The 14,723-nt window shown below is 43.5% G+C and overlaps 1 protein-coding gene across 1 annotated transcript in view; it reads right to left on the bottom strand.

The window, feature by feature from the left end:
- Positions 1–1,167: 1,167 nt before the first annotated feature.
- Positions 1,168–14,723, bottom strand: part of VAT1L (vesicle amine transport 1 like) — a 74,914-nt gene continuing 61,358 nt past the window's right edge. Inside the window, exons 8-9 of the mRNA XM_063141038.1 lie at positions 3,021–3,104; positions 1,168–1,767 (exon numbers count right to left, since the gene is read on the bottom strand). Of these exons, the coding sequence (XP_062997108.1) occupies positions 1,666–1,767; positions 3,021–3,104 (186 nt within the window). The 3' untranslated portion in view covers positions 1,168–1,665. The remainder of the gene's footprint in view (positions 1,768–3,020; positions 3,105–14,723) is intronic.

Below are 14,723 nucleotides of genomic sequence, written 5' to 3'. Positions count from 1 at the left end.
AAAGCTATCCTGTAGGGTTTTTCTTATAAGGCAATATGACGCAGACAGACCAACAGTAAACGTTTGTTGGCACCATGACGGAGTTGATTTTCAATTAAACAGTGGGCTCTTGACGACTACGGTATGTACAGCCATACCAATCAGTGCTTCTCAGTGTCTTTCTAGCCTATTTCCTTGTACACCAAACAATATCGTACAAATGAGGTATTTTCTTTTCTGGAGAAATTAAGAGGGTCGTGTGGTGCGTGTGTGTGTGTTTTACAAGATGAAGTATTGTTAGGGAATGGGATAGATGGAGAACTGTCCTGTCAGCAGCCTTAGTTTGTGGTTCAAAAGATAAATTTTCACTGCCTTCCAGCTTCTCCTAGTGCAGATAGGAGCAGCCATAGATACAGTGGAGTTCCTGTACAGGTGAATATCGCCATTTACTTTGGTGTTGTAGGCAGTTCTGTGTAGGTGCTTCTGTGGACATCCTGGATACTGTGTTGGTCTGCACCCCATCCAGTTAAACTGTTGTAATTTTGTTTTGTGGGGGAGGGGTACACATGCATAAGGCATTGAATGAGTGCGGGCCTAACTGTATGGCAGACCAATTCAGGAAATATTTCCCCCTCGTTTTAAGGGGAAAAGAATGCTCGTTTTAAGGGAAAAAGAAAGCTGACTCAAGACAGCAGCTATGTATGGGATGCCCAGGCCCCACAATGCCTATTATGTAGGGTGACCATATTTGGGAAACCAAAAAAGAGGACACCTAGTGTGTGTGGGGGGAAGCAGCTTTCTGAGTCCTGCAGTCCTGCAGAAACTATGTTATTCCCCTGCCACCTTAAAGAACCCGATTGGAGTGGAGGAGGGGAAAGGATTTCATTCTGCACCACCACCATCCACTCCAATTGGGGCCTTTTCTATAATGTCCACGAATGACCCACTTTCCCCTTTAAGACCTCAATTGGAGCTCGGGGTGGGGGAATGATGTGCCTCAAGAAAGCATGTCATTCCCTCTTGCCATGCTAATGGAAGCCTTAAAGAGGAAGGTGTGTCATTCCAGGACATTATTGAAAATTATAGAAAATCCCCCCTGAAACCATGGAAAGAACAAAAACCAGGACAAATCCGGGGAAATCCTGACAGTTGGTCACCCTATATTATGCAACACCAAAAGCCTGCTTCTTCAACCACAAAATGACAATCCTTTGGGCAGGTGAGTGAGTGAAGTCACCCACTGGAATATATGGGTCTCCATGCATTTGGAAACCTTGTTTTGTAATCATGTGACAGTGCTGGCCAGTATAGTGGCAGATTACATATCACTTCTGTCCCAGGCACAACTCGCCCTACAAAACTGGCTTGAAAATTTGCCTTTGAAACCACATGAAAAGAGCTTCACGTCTCAAAGTACTGTGGAGGTTAATAAGGCTTTAGACTGGGGCTCCTACAGGCAACCAGGGTGCCCATGTGATGGAATGTTATAATACTGTACTGGGTGGGAATGGCACTTGAGTTCAAAACATCAATGACCAACAGCTTATAGCTCAGCTGACTGCAGACAAAAAAACAACACACACGGTACTAGAGCATTTGTTCACTGGTGCACAAAATGGATTTCCCAGTCGCCTTCCCTTCTTCTGCCTGATCAAATCTTCTGGCTTTCATTCCCACCGTTCATAGCTATTGCTGGATGAATGGTATACGCTCTTTATTCTCATTGTCCCCCTCGTGGTCTTCCTCCTCTTCGCCAGCTTCGCTGGTTTCTGTACTGTCATTGGCCATCTGTGTTGAGAACAGAACAAAACGAGAGGCCGAGGAAATTAGAATGAATGAGCACAGGTTTTAGTGATTCCTCTTAAGTCAAAAGGCAGAGCAGTGCTACTGGAAGGGCCAGGGAAACATCTGAACTGGGAGTAACCACCTTATCCAAAGCCCTGCTGGGTTCATGTTGGCAGGGTGGAAAGGAGGAAGGAGCACCATTTTTATTTTATTTTCAGTCCCTTTTCAGTTTCTTTCTTTCTTTTATGATTTCTTTCCCATTGGTTGCTGTAAGAGGAAAGTTATGTATGCCAGTTCCAGGGCTGACCTACTGCTGTGTCTAGGCCTGTACCCCTTAGGCTGGGGGAAGGCATTTCAGGCAATCAATTGGAATCAGATTCTGAAGCAGAAGAGACAGTGCCAGAAATGTACCAGCCTACAAGGGAAGTTGGGGAGGTGATCCTCATGGGCTCTTCACCAGCTGGGGACGAACCTTCACCAGACCTTATCACTGAAAACGTTAACAACACACACAGTTTGTGGGAAACTAGTATTCTTCAGAGGGGGTGGGCACTTCAGGCTTAACTGATCCTAGTGTTTCCTGCAGACTCAAATGGATGGAGCTAAAGGAAGGCAAGAAAAGGTCAGCCTGGCTAGCTTCTCACCAAAGGCTTCTTCAGAACCAACCTCCTTGAAGTTAAAGCATTCTGGGAAAAGGCTTTCCCTTTTTCTTGAAAGGACAATTGTCTCACTTAATTCACATAGTTTTGCCTAGAGGAAAGTTCCTAGAGGTTAGACTCTCTTCAGGTGGGAAGAGATGTTTGTTTATTGCCTGAATAAAACTTTGTGGATTATGTGGCAGAGCTCTTTATTGTCTCCCCATGGTGGGAGGATTTGGGGAACACGACACCGACATTTCTTTAAATTACCAGGGCATATTTGATCTTCCATCCTCTACTAACACATTCCTGATGTGCGCCCCTTTTGCTTTTTCCAGTGTCAGAGCTCTGATGTCAGAGAGGCAAGCACTATGGAAGTCTCTCTGGTGGGTTGTGAAGCGTGATCTCTGAGTCTGTAGTGGGACCCTTCTGGGTTCCAGATCTTTAAAGGCTCAAAACCTTTAAATGATTTTCAATCTTGGTTTACTATGTGTGGCTTTCATAACTGTTTATAACTTTGCATTTCATGCTTTTAATATACCTGTACAACGCCTAGCGAACTCTGATTATTGGACAGTCTATAAGTGAATAAGAAAATGAATACTTCTTTCTGCTCACCAATGGAGTTGGTGTCTTTTCCACATCCAGAATTAATTTTCCTATATTGCCTCTGTCATGGATTCTTTGCATGGCTTCCTTTACCTACAAGGTAACAAACGCTAACATTACATCCTCTTTGCGATGCAAAAATAAATGAATCATGGGTCAACTTTGAATTCAAGAATGTTTTATATAGCAGATAGGAAAGAATTTGAAATTATAGTCAAATGGTAACGCATTAAGGTACCAAATGTTAACAGCTGAGAAAGGTGTGCATCACATTCATGATTTAAAAAAACACCAAGCAAAACCGAAACCACAGCCACATTCAAATCAAGTTCATAAGAAAAGAGAATATGGAAGTTAAGGCTGCAATCCTAAACAAACTTGACAGGGAGTAAGTCTCACTTTATACAGCAAGATTTACTTTTGATGTGTATCCATAACTGTATCAGTGCTGTAGCTGTTCCACTGTATACATAGTCATAAGTAAATCCCATTTAATTAAATGGGGCTTATTCCCAGGTAAATAGATATAGCATTGTTGCCTTATTTTATTATATATAGTTTTTGCCTATTAACTGTTATAATCTCAGATGCAAGCATATAAAAATGTGAGTATTGTGACAGTTGTTATTGTTGTATTTTGTACAGATGCAAGAAACTCAAATAAAAATGGAAGTGGAAAATAAAAAAAGGGACAAAGTTGTGAAAGTTGCAAAACTATGTGTGCAGGCAAAAACGATAAGACACATGACATTTCAGCTCTTGATTTTCATCAGTAATCTACATACACACCAGTTCCTCCCTGCATGTATATTGTTGCACGTGTTGTGCTCTTTCTAATGCACTCAGAGGCACAGATGGTGTGTGGACAGTGGTGGGGCTAGGCTACATGGCAATGCCACCTCCTTCACATAGGCGTGGTTCAGACAACATGCTAAACCATGCTGCTTAACCACAAAATGGTTAAGGGAATGCATTAACCACATTTTGTGGTTAAGCAGCATGGTTTAGCATGTTGTCTGAACCAGGCCATAGTCTTTCAATTGTGACTGTTCACACAACACACTAACCAACACTCAGTGTAGCTTGTTGAACGGTGTGTTATTGTGTTGTCTGAACCCAGGACATTTTCTGCCAGGTGGCTCGTTAACCACTCTGAACAACTCGACAACAAACCATGAGTTCTTAAGGGGGCTTGTTTGAGGAAAAATAAGCCATACTGCACAGTTAATAAGCCACCCTGCAGAAAAAGTCCTGGGTTCAGATGACACGCTAACCAACAGTTCAACAACAGCCCATACTCAACTACTGAGTGTAAGTTAGGGTGCTGTGCGAACCCAGTCATTGTGTATATGTTTTGTGTGAACCTCTTGCAGGAGAAGGAGGAGGAGGAGGAGCAGCAGCAATAATGAACAGTGTAATCCTGTGCATGTCCACTGAGAAGTAATTTTTGGTAAGTTCAATGTGGCTTGCTGCAAGGTAAACGGGATAGGATTGCAGCATAGCTTATTTTTTAAAGACTGATTGACAGCAAATGTAACCATTTAGACATTCTTAACAGGCTATAAATAACCCTGTCAGAGTGTAGAACTTGAAAGAATCAGCAAACACATTAGACTGTTAGCTGAAACTTATCACCAAAATCCTGGAACCATTTCCTTGCCAGAAAGAAAGAAAGAAAGAAAGAAAGAAAGAAAGAGGCAGTGGGATTACTCATAAATAAGTGGTTTTGGGCCAGCAGCCAAAAAACGGTGATTAAAGTAGATGCAGCATGCCATATCTCACACTCACTGCAGGAAAATAAGCTTCCTTTGCATTTTTTCTCTCATACACAGCATCAGGTTTAACTCTCTGGAGGAAGGCTGAAGGTGTGTTTCTAGGCAAGATCCCCATAACTAAATGTGAACAGCAGGTGCTGGGAAAAGAAACAATACAATTTCTTTCTTTCTTAGAGATGCAGATGGATGTGGTTAAAAATATAATTAGATCCATGCTGGATCAGACCAAGGGTCCTTCTAGTCCAGCATTCTGTTCTCACTGTGGGCCAACCAGCTGTCTATAGGAAGCCCACAACAGGGCATGAATGCAATGGCACCCTCCCACCCGTGCTCCTTCATTAAACTGATGCTCAGGTTCCCACTGCCTCTGGTACTGGAGATGGCATACAGCCACCAGCACTAGTAATCTTTGATAGCCTTCTAAAGGTGTCCAAATTGGTGGCCATTTTGTGATAGCTAATTCCATTAGTTAACTATGCACGGCATGAAGAAGTACTTCCTTTTATTTGTTCTGATTCTCCCACCACTTAGGAAGAAAAACCTCCTCCTATCCACTTCCTTTATGTCATGCACAATTTTATACACCTCTATGTCTCCCCTTCCTCACCATTTCTTTAAACTAAAAAGTCCCAAACACAGTAACCTTTCCTCACAAGAGAGTTGCTCCATCCCTTTGATCAACCTGGTTGACCCTTTCTGCACATTTTTCCAGCTCTACCATATCCTTTCTTGAGGTGTAGGCACCAGAATGGAACACAGAATTCCAAGTGCACTTGCAACACAGAATTGTGTAAGGTCTTTATGACATTGGCAGAAAAAAAAGGTCATTATGACATTGGTATCAATTCAGATTTCAGTAGGGGAGAGCTGCAAGAGAATTAGCAAGTTTTAAATGACCACTTTTGGATATATTCAGGATTATTCTTATTTTTAAGTGCAGTATAATAGATATAAATTAGGATCTATAGATATATTTGCATATATAGACATAAATTAGCATATGAAAATTTTATGCTGATTAGTATCCTATGGGGCATGAGACCCAAATCATTTAAGTACCAATAATGCCTCTGGGATGAATCTGGTGTGATGATCTTCAAAGTCCCTTTCAACTCAATGACCTGGTTCGCACAAGTCAACACCCACCATGGCTGATCACTCATGGTGGGTCGATTTCTGCAGGGTGCCTTATTTTTCACAAACAAGCTACCTTCAGAACCCCTGGCTTGTTTTAGGGGTATTGATACCCATGGCGGTTTGCTGTGTCGCTTGAAAACAACAAGGCAACTTTGTTGCGGGTTGTCGGGAACGGCTACAGAACTGGCCAGCCAGATCATCAACACCTGAGGAAGGGAATGAGGAAAGGTATCTGGGATATATGCTGGAACTGGCAAGAATACCAAGGGCAAAATGAGGGGCGGGGGGAGGAAGACGCCATGCAAGCCTGATGCCATGGAAGCCTGATCGTCTGTTGGGTTAGCAAGCGAACAACCAGCCCATGGTGGCTTATACACAAGATGGTTTAGTGCGATGTGTGAACCCTCCCTATGATTTCAGAAAGGAAAGTAGATTGTTGCCTTGGAGGTTGGCGATGCTGATGTCAGTGGCTTGGAAAATCTATTCTAGGTTTCAGTCAGAACTCTAAAGGAGTTATCCGGGAGCGGATTCACTTCTACACTGGCACTGAACCCACCATCCTCCGCTGGTTTGTTTAATCCTTCTCTTCCAACCTGTTGTTCGTTTCCCCCATGTCCTTCTCCACCTCTATTGTTCCACTGAATGCAAGAGTGTTGAGACTCGCATCGGCAATTGCTAATACACAATTTCATTTGGAACTTCTCTAAAGGCATCTAGTCGTTAGTGGCTGACTGAAACAATTTGCCAGCCTCCTATTACATACAGAGTAAATGTTTAAAGAGCTGAAACCCAAAGGGGGAACAATAACGCTTATAGTCTGGTGTAGCATTTCTCAGTTTGTAAAATACGACTCTCTCAGGACCAATTCACATGCCGTGTTATGATTAGGAGATATTACCTTTATTTCCCAGGGCTGCTTGATATGTTGCAAGTAATGCAAATGGGACTCCTCTTCAGACTTTTGGTTGCTTCTTTTGGAACTGCGGGGGGACAGGGACAGCGTGCACTGGGAAGGAGGCAATGGGGCCAGTTGAAACCCTTTCATGGGATGTAGATCTGTTTGGGCAGTGGCAGTCCCAGAAAAATATATATTGAGAGGGCCACAGAAAGGGCTAAACCATTATTATTATTATTATTATTATTATTATTATTATTATTCTCACCAGTTAGATTTCTGAAATAGAAGTAACAGTCTGTTTCACTTTAAGTCCTCCTAGGGCTGGCCTTAGGGGTGGGAGAGTTGGGCAGTTATCCAGAGCACCGAGTTGAGGGGGGGTGCCAAGTAGAGATGGGGGGGCACCAACATCACACTTCCACCAGGCTCCATAAACCTTCTGGGTAGCCCTATAAAGGTGAGAATGGAGGTGGCACCCAACACACTTGCTGGGGTGCTATTTACTTAAGGCCGGCCCTGACTGCTCCCATCCTAAAAGTCCCCCCCCCCCCCCCGGCCATGAAATACATCTCATCTGATTTTGGTCATATTAACTTTCTAGGAAGTACACTTCCAAATGTGGATTTATTTGTATTTCTAGTTGTGCTCTTCTTTAAAGAAACCACAGAGCTCCTGCAATTTTGGAGTGACTGTGTGCACGTCCCCCCCCCCCGCCCTCTAGACACAAGTTAAAGTACTTAGACTCTAGACTATGAGTTAAACAACCCAGACTTAACCCAACTGCCCATGGTTTGTCATTGGCTTAACTCAGGGTGGTTCAACCCATAAACACTGCAGAGTTTCCAAATTCATACGTTACAAAACGACCGAGGAACGGGGCATTTCTCGGTTGTTAACTGAAAGCGTAAGTGTATGTCTGGGTGGGTATCTCTAGAGAGTGCGGAATGTTGGATTGAGTGGGTGTGGCTGGTGATGCTGTGGAAAGGGGGTAGGAGTGTATATATAGGGGGGAGCTGAGTGGTTCAGTTGGTGATCGGGATTGGAGAGTAGATGTGTTTAGCTGCTCGATTTCTTGTCAGGAGTTGTGTGAGGAGTGAGTGAAAATAAGATCATAGGGACTAAGGATTGTTATTATTAGATTGGTTACTACCAGAATTTTTAAGAGTAGGCAGGATTGGTATATAATTCAAAGGAACTAAGAACTGTAAACTACAATAAACATTTTCTTTATTTTGCAACCGTAAAACCACGTGTCAGTTTGGCTGTGTCTCCTGCTCTTTTAGTTCATAAATAAACACAATACATTAAATTAAACCTTCAGCCTGCTATCTTCACAGAAAAGCATTTCCCAAATCTCCTTACCTTTTCCCTCTGCTATAAGGGCAAGGTTATATTCCTCTTTTTACCATTCCTCGGGTATTTAAGTGGTGGTGCTTAGCCTGAGGAAGGTGTGTGCGGCAAAGCTTCGTGTGTGGGGTGGTGGAGTCGCAGTAAGCGACAAGCTTATGGGAGGCAACGTGCACACCGTTTTGCTCATCCTTGGCAGTTCCTGGGGCCTTAGCTAGACCTACCAGAAAGTCTGGGGGAGAGGAGGGGAGGCCTCACGTTGTGATTAACGTGAGATCTCACCCCCGTTTACACGTAAGGCGTGACGACCTCAGGAAGAGAGGCGTCGCGCCCGCAATTTTATTTTTTTTTAAAGGGGACGGAGTGCATGAACGCTTGTGCGCAAAGGTAAGTTTTTTTTAATTTTTTAAACTACTTTCCCCGCTACCCCCACCCTGTGCCCCGTGCGTAGCTCCTGGCTCTGTGCGGGTAAACCCGTGGAAATGGGCCACATGCTCCATGGTCTCAGGCTCAGCCGGAGACTGTGGAAAACTGGGCCCAAAGTGTAGGGCTGTATCCCGGGGCGAGGGAGGGATGATTCCTCCCTGATCCCAGGATCCTCTGTGCTTCATCTGGATGCACAGGGATAATCCCGGGTTTCGTGCTGGGATACAGCCTGGTCTAGCTAAGGCCTGAGTTAACCAATCCAGGAATTGCAGTGTGATATGTGAACCGGGTCATTATAAAGCAAGTTCTTATGCTTGTGGTAAAGCACAAAGGCTGTGAGGACCAAATTAGAAATGATGAGAGAGATTCATGAATGCACCTCCAATATCTCTTTCCCCTAAAAGCAACCATGAGAGCAGGGGGGCATGTGCACATCGCCAAAGAGGATGACAAAGCAGGGTGCAAATTTGCATGAAATGTGCCTATGCTAATGGTTAGGTACAGACACAAATGTAGATATAATTACTATCATTTAAATAGAAACATCTCATTGCTAATCAAGCAAGAGGGGGAAGACAGTGACCAGGTGACCCGAATGCCTGCTGTTCAGCCAGCTGTCCAGGTGCTAACTGCTGGTGGGCAATTTCAAGGTCCCATATTCCATGTTTTCTCATCCACAGCTAATAGTAGCTTGTAGGTGGTGATGGTGGAGTAGAATTGGATCAGGGCCAGGCAGTTAACCTCCCTATCCCTGTCCAAATTGCCCCCTCCCTCCATCTTGCTTTTAGCCAAAACAACATAAAACGTAAATGCTCCTGCATCTCCAGCGTTATCTCTAGCCTGTGCCGTAGAGGAACGTGGAAAGGGAACTGCAGCCAAATGTTGCAGAAAGCACAACCATCACACAAAATGACTCATTATGGCAACATAACATAGCAAGGGGAGGAAAGGAAGGTTCCATCCACATTAACACAGTAGTCTCTCATCTAGCGTAACATCTGGTCATTAAGCCCTGTTCCAATTTAATATTGGTTGCGTTTCTCTGTAACTAAATCAAAGCCGACTCTTGCGTTTAAACACAATGTTAACTACTTCAATTCTGTACTGTTTAGAATTTTCTCCATCTTATGGAGAGCATTGTATTTTGCCTAGATGAAGAGATGGACTACATTGCTCTCTCTCTCCCTCCCTCCCTCCCTCTATTAGATATTGCATTGAATGCCCATTGCATCGAATTCTTCCACAGGTACATGATAACCAATGGTGAATGGTTTTTACAGATCCCTTTCCTCTATCTGCTTTGAAAACATAGAACCGAATAAAAGGCAGCTGGTACCATTTATTGCAGTTTTCTTCCTCCTGTTAGAAGTTGGACAAACATCGTCTCACTATGTCTATTGGCTATAGAATCACAGAATAGCAGAGTTGGACGGGACCTACAAGGCCATCAAGTCCATCCCCCTGCTCAATGCAGGAATCTACCCTAAAGCATTCCTGACAGATGGTTGTCCAGCTGCCTCTTGAATGCCTCTAGTATGGGAGAGCCTACAACCTTCCTAGGTAACTGATTCCATTGTCGAACTGCTCTAACAGTTAGGAAGTTTTTTCTGATGTCCAGCTGGAATCTGGCTTCCTTTAACTTGAACCCGTTATTCCGTGTCCTACACTCTGGGAGGATCGAGAAGAGATCCTGGCCCTCCTCTGTGTGACAACCGTTTAAGTATTTGAAGAGTGCTATCATGTCTTCCCTCAATCTCCTCTTCTCCAGGCTAAACGTGCCCAGTTGTTTCAGTCTCTCTTCATAGGGCTTCATTTCCAGACTCCTGATCATCCTGGCTGCCCTTCTCTGGACACGCTCAACCATCAAGAGAATAGTTCTAGTTAGCAGAAAGTCCCTGCATGATCCTTCTCCTTGCTATCTTTTAAGGATATCTTTGTTGTCATTATCATCACTTCCTGTCTTTCCCCCACAATCCCCTCTTCCTCAACAAACGGGTGCCATGCAGCTTCTCTCTCTCTCTCCCCCCCCCCTCTATTCTACTTAGACAGAATGAGGCCTTCTTATCACTTACACCAGCTTCACCCCTTCTTAGAGTCGGAAGACCTAAAGACTGCAGTGCACGCACTGGTAACTTTGAGGCTCGACTTCTGCAATGCGCTCTACGTAGGGCTACCTTTGTGCCTAGTCCAGAAACTAGTTCAAAATATGGCAGCCAGGTTGGTCACCGGTACACCTAGGGGTGACCACGTTACACCAGTTTTAAAATCTCTTCACTAGCTGCCAATTAGTTTCCGGGCGAAGTATAAAGTGTTGGTTATTACCTTTAAAGCCCTACATGGTTTGGGTCCAGGCTACCTGCGGGATCACCTTCTCCCATACAATCCGCCCTGCACACTCAGGTCCTCTGGGAAGAATTTACTCCAGCCAACAAAAACAAGGCCAACAACTATTACCCAGAGGACCTTTTCTTCTGCCGCTCCCAGTTTGTGGAATGGCTTACCGGGAGAGATTCGTCAACTTGACAGTCTTCCAGAATTTAAGAAAGCCATAAAGACTGATCTCTTCCGACAGGCCTACCTAGTTGAATTTTAAATTTGTCTTTTAATGATGTGCTGCTTTTAGTGATGTATTGGTTTTAAATGTTTTAATTAGTTGTATGATGTTTGTATTTGTGTTGTGCCCCGCCTTGAACCAGAGGGAGAGGCGGGTTATTATTATTATTATTATTATTATTATTATTAATAATAATATTTCCTAATAAATATGTTTTTTAAAAAGATAAATCCCAGTCTCTCTTTGTGTATTCTTTATATTTCCAAACCCACATACTCTGCTGTGTAAAGCTAATTCCACCACCCCCAAGGTGTTCTGGGTAGCATGCAAAACTCCCCCCTCCTCACTTTATCCCCGCAACAAGCCTACAATTCAGGTTAGGTTTGTTTATTTAAATTAAAATGATAACACTTTCAAGCTGTAAAAGAAAAAGAGCCTGCAAATTGTGCCCAACCGTAGTGGTAAAAGTATAATGATCAGTATGGATGCAACATTTTATTTGATCAATTTAAAAGGTGTGCCTGATTCATTAGGCTTTTTTTTAATGTGCACAATTATAATGTAATGTAAGTACTTACAAATTCATGGCTGACAAGAATTTGTTAAGAAAAGGCATCTTTCTTTCCCTATCATACAGGAGGGAATGCCTGGATGAGGGCATGGAGTTCTTTGGTAGACCATGTGCTTTGCATGGAGGTTCCTTCAAGCAGAGGGTCCCTTCAAATAGGAGACTGCCCTCTTTGAAGTAGGACACACGGCCATCCTAACCATGCCAGGCACAAGGAGTACTGCGAAATGTCACTATGCCAAGCATCAGAGAAGGCAGGGAAGCATTGTCTTTTGCATCACAGCTGGGTTGGAGGCCCATAAAATTAACCGGAGACTTGGCTCATGGTTTCTGGCTCACCAAGTCTTGTTGATATGAAAATTACCATGGTTAAGTATACTGTGTCAATCAAAACTATTTGTAACATGTTAAATGGAGCAGTGCGACATATGGAGGGAAAAGTCCATGTTCATCCAGGGAATGCAAAAGAGTTTCTTTGACTCTAGCAAAATTTCTCATTGGGGTTTTCCATATTCCTGGTCAAATCCTTATGGTGCTTAGTACAGGATGCACACACCAGCCAAATATCAGTAACACCCTTCGAACCTGTTCATGTCAAATGTTAACTCCACTGATGTGGACCATGTTCCAGTAACCTTGACAGATTTGGGGTATCCTTTTCTCATAATGCAATCTGGACATCTCTGAACAATATCTTTGAGCCTTTGTTGTCCACATTGGTCAGAATACTGAGAAAAGATGCATCTCCCCACCTCTAAATAATTCCTGTCCCCGTCTGCCTTACCCCAGTGCTGCTAAGGAACAAGCAGCCAAATCACGTCACTGCAAATTACAGGGATAAGATCTCCATGGTTACAGGTCATGTGGCCTACAAATACAGGCTCTAGCGTCAAGGTTACTTTGGCAACGCAACTGGCACAGGTAACTGATCCAGATCTTGTCCAGATTTCTGAAAGGATAAATCTGTTTTTTTAAAAAAGGAAGAAAAGACTCCTTGTCTCTTTTGCGTTTGGAGGTTCAACCACCTTCTGGCATTAACCCATGTGTAACGCGTCTCAGACACAAAAGAGAGCCAGTGGTTAGCGTGTTGGACTGGGATTTGGGAGATCCAGGTTCTAGTCCCCACTTGGCCATGGAAGCTCATTGGGTGACTTTAGGCCAGTCGCAGGCTCTCAGCCCAACCTACTTCACAGGGTCGTTGTTGTGAGAATAAAATGGAGAGGAGGATTATGGGTTTCTTGAAGAGAAAAAAAGTCACAACAGAAGTGTTTTAAATCCAGGCAGAGGTCTGCACAGGCAGTCCATCAGACAAGAAGATCGGACAAAAACAGGAGTGGTTACAATAACAGGCAAAAGGTCAAACACAGTAAATGTTTTTTACTAGAGTCATTCAACACACTAGAGGCCTTCAAGAGGCAGCTGGACAAGCATCTGTCAGGGATGCTTTAAGGTGGATTCCTGCATTGAGCAGTGGGTTGGACTCGATGGCCTTGTAGGCCCCTTCCAACTCTGCTATTCTATGATTCTAAATCAGTTGAGTATGTTGCGCATACTTAATATCACATAAAGTAGGCTGACCATATGAAAAGGAGGACAGGGCTCTTGTATCTTTAACAGGTGCATAGAACAGGGAATTTCAGCAGGTGTCATTGGTATGTATGGAGAACCTGGTGAAATTCCCTCTTCATCACAGCAGTTAAAGCTGCAGGAGCTATACTAGAGTGACCAGATTTAGAAGAGGGCAGGGCACCTGCAGCTTTAACTGTTGTGATAAAGAGAGAATTTCACCAGGTCCTCCCAGAGTGCAGGACACTGAATGAGGCCAAAGATATGGGCTTTTGCATGCAGAATTCAATTACAAACATTTGATTATGATTGAAATGAGTTAGGGTGACCATATGAAAAGGAGGACAAGGCTCCTGTATCTTTAACAGGCGCATAGAACAGGGAATTTCAGCAGGTGTCATTTGGATATATGGAGAACCTGGTGAAATTCCCTCTTCATCACAACAGTTAAAGGTGCAGGAGCTATACTAGAGTGGCCAGATTTAAAAGAGGACAGGGCACCTGCAGCTTTAACTGTTGTGATGAAGAGGAAATTTCACGAGGTTCCCCATACATACAAATGACACCTGCTGAAATTTCCTTTTCAATACAACTGTTAAAGATACAGGAGCCCTGTCCTCCTTTCATATGGTCACCCTAAATGAGTGAATGTGTGAAATGAGTGAATGTTTGTGAATCCCAAAACATAGAGCTAAGGCACAAAGAAGTTAACACTATTATTTTTTATCATTTGGAGCTAATCTTTTGGCAGAGATGCACTGGGATTTGTTCTCATAATTTTTTAAACACGAAAATAATGAAGCAAGTACGTCCTACGAGGGCTCTCGCAGCAGCTGTCTGGCATAAAAACAATTTAAAAAAAACAGCAGAGAGGAAATGATTGATGATGACCATGGAATGGGGAAAAGGCTATTACCATTTTTGCAGAATCATAGCTGAAGTCAATGCCGGAAGCCCGACATCCAAACACAAAGGCATGGCACACCATGTCCATGGTTCCTTATTGTCTACTGTGTGGAATCCTTTCCCCTCCTTAGTGAAATTTACATACACAGTTAAGACAAAGGTATTAAAGTGTGTATAAAGAAAACTGGTGCTTATTTATTATCCTGCACTTCCTCCAAAGACCTCAAGGCATTGCATAGGGTCATCCCAGACTGAAAGAACTGGGCATGTTTAGCCTGGAGAAGAGAAGATTGAGGGGAGACATGATAGCACTCTTCAAATACTTAAGCGGTTGTCACACAGAGGAGAGCCAGGATCTCTTCTCGATCATCCCAGAGTGCAGGACATGGAATAACGGGCTCAAGTTACAGGAAGCCAGATTCCGGCTGGACATCAGGAAAAACTTCCTGACTGTTAGAGCAGTACGACAATGGAACCAGTTACCTAGGGAGACTCTCCCACACTAGAGGCATTCAAGAGGCAGCTGGACAACCATCTG

This window comes from Elgaria multicarinata, chromosome 14, assembly GCF_023053635.1.
Source record: "Elgaria multicarinata webbii isolate HBS135686 ecotype San Diego chromosome 14, rElgMul1.1.pri, whole genome shotgun sequence".
NCBI classification, from domain to species: domain Eukaryota; kingdom Metazoa; phylum Chordata; class Lepidosauria; order Squamata; family Anguidae; genus Elgaria; species Elgaria multicarinata.
This window is presented reverse-complemented; position numbering and strand designations above follow the sequence as displayed.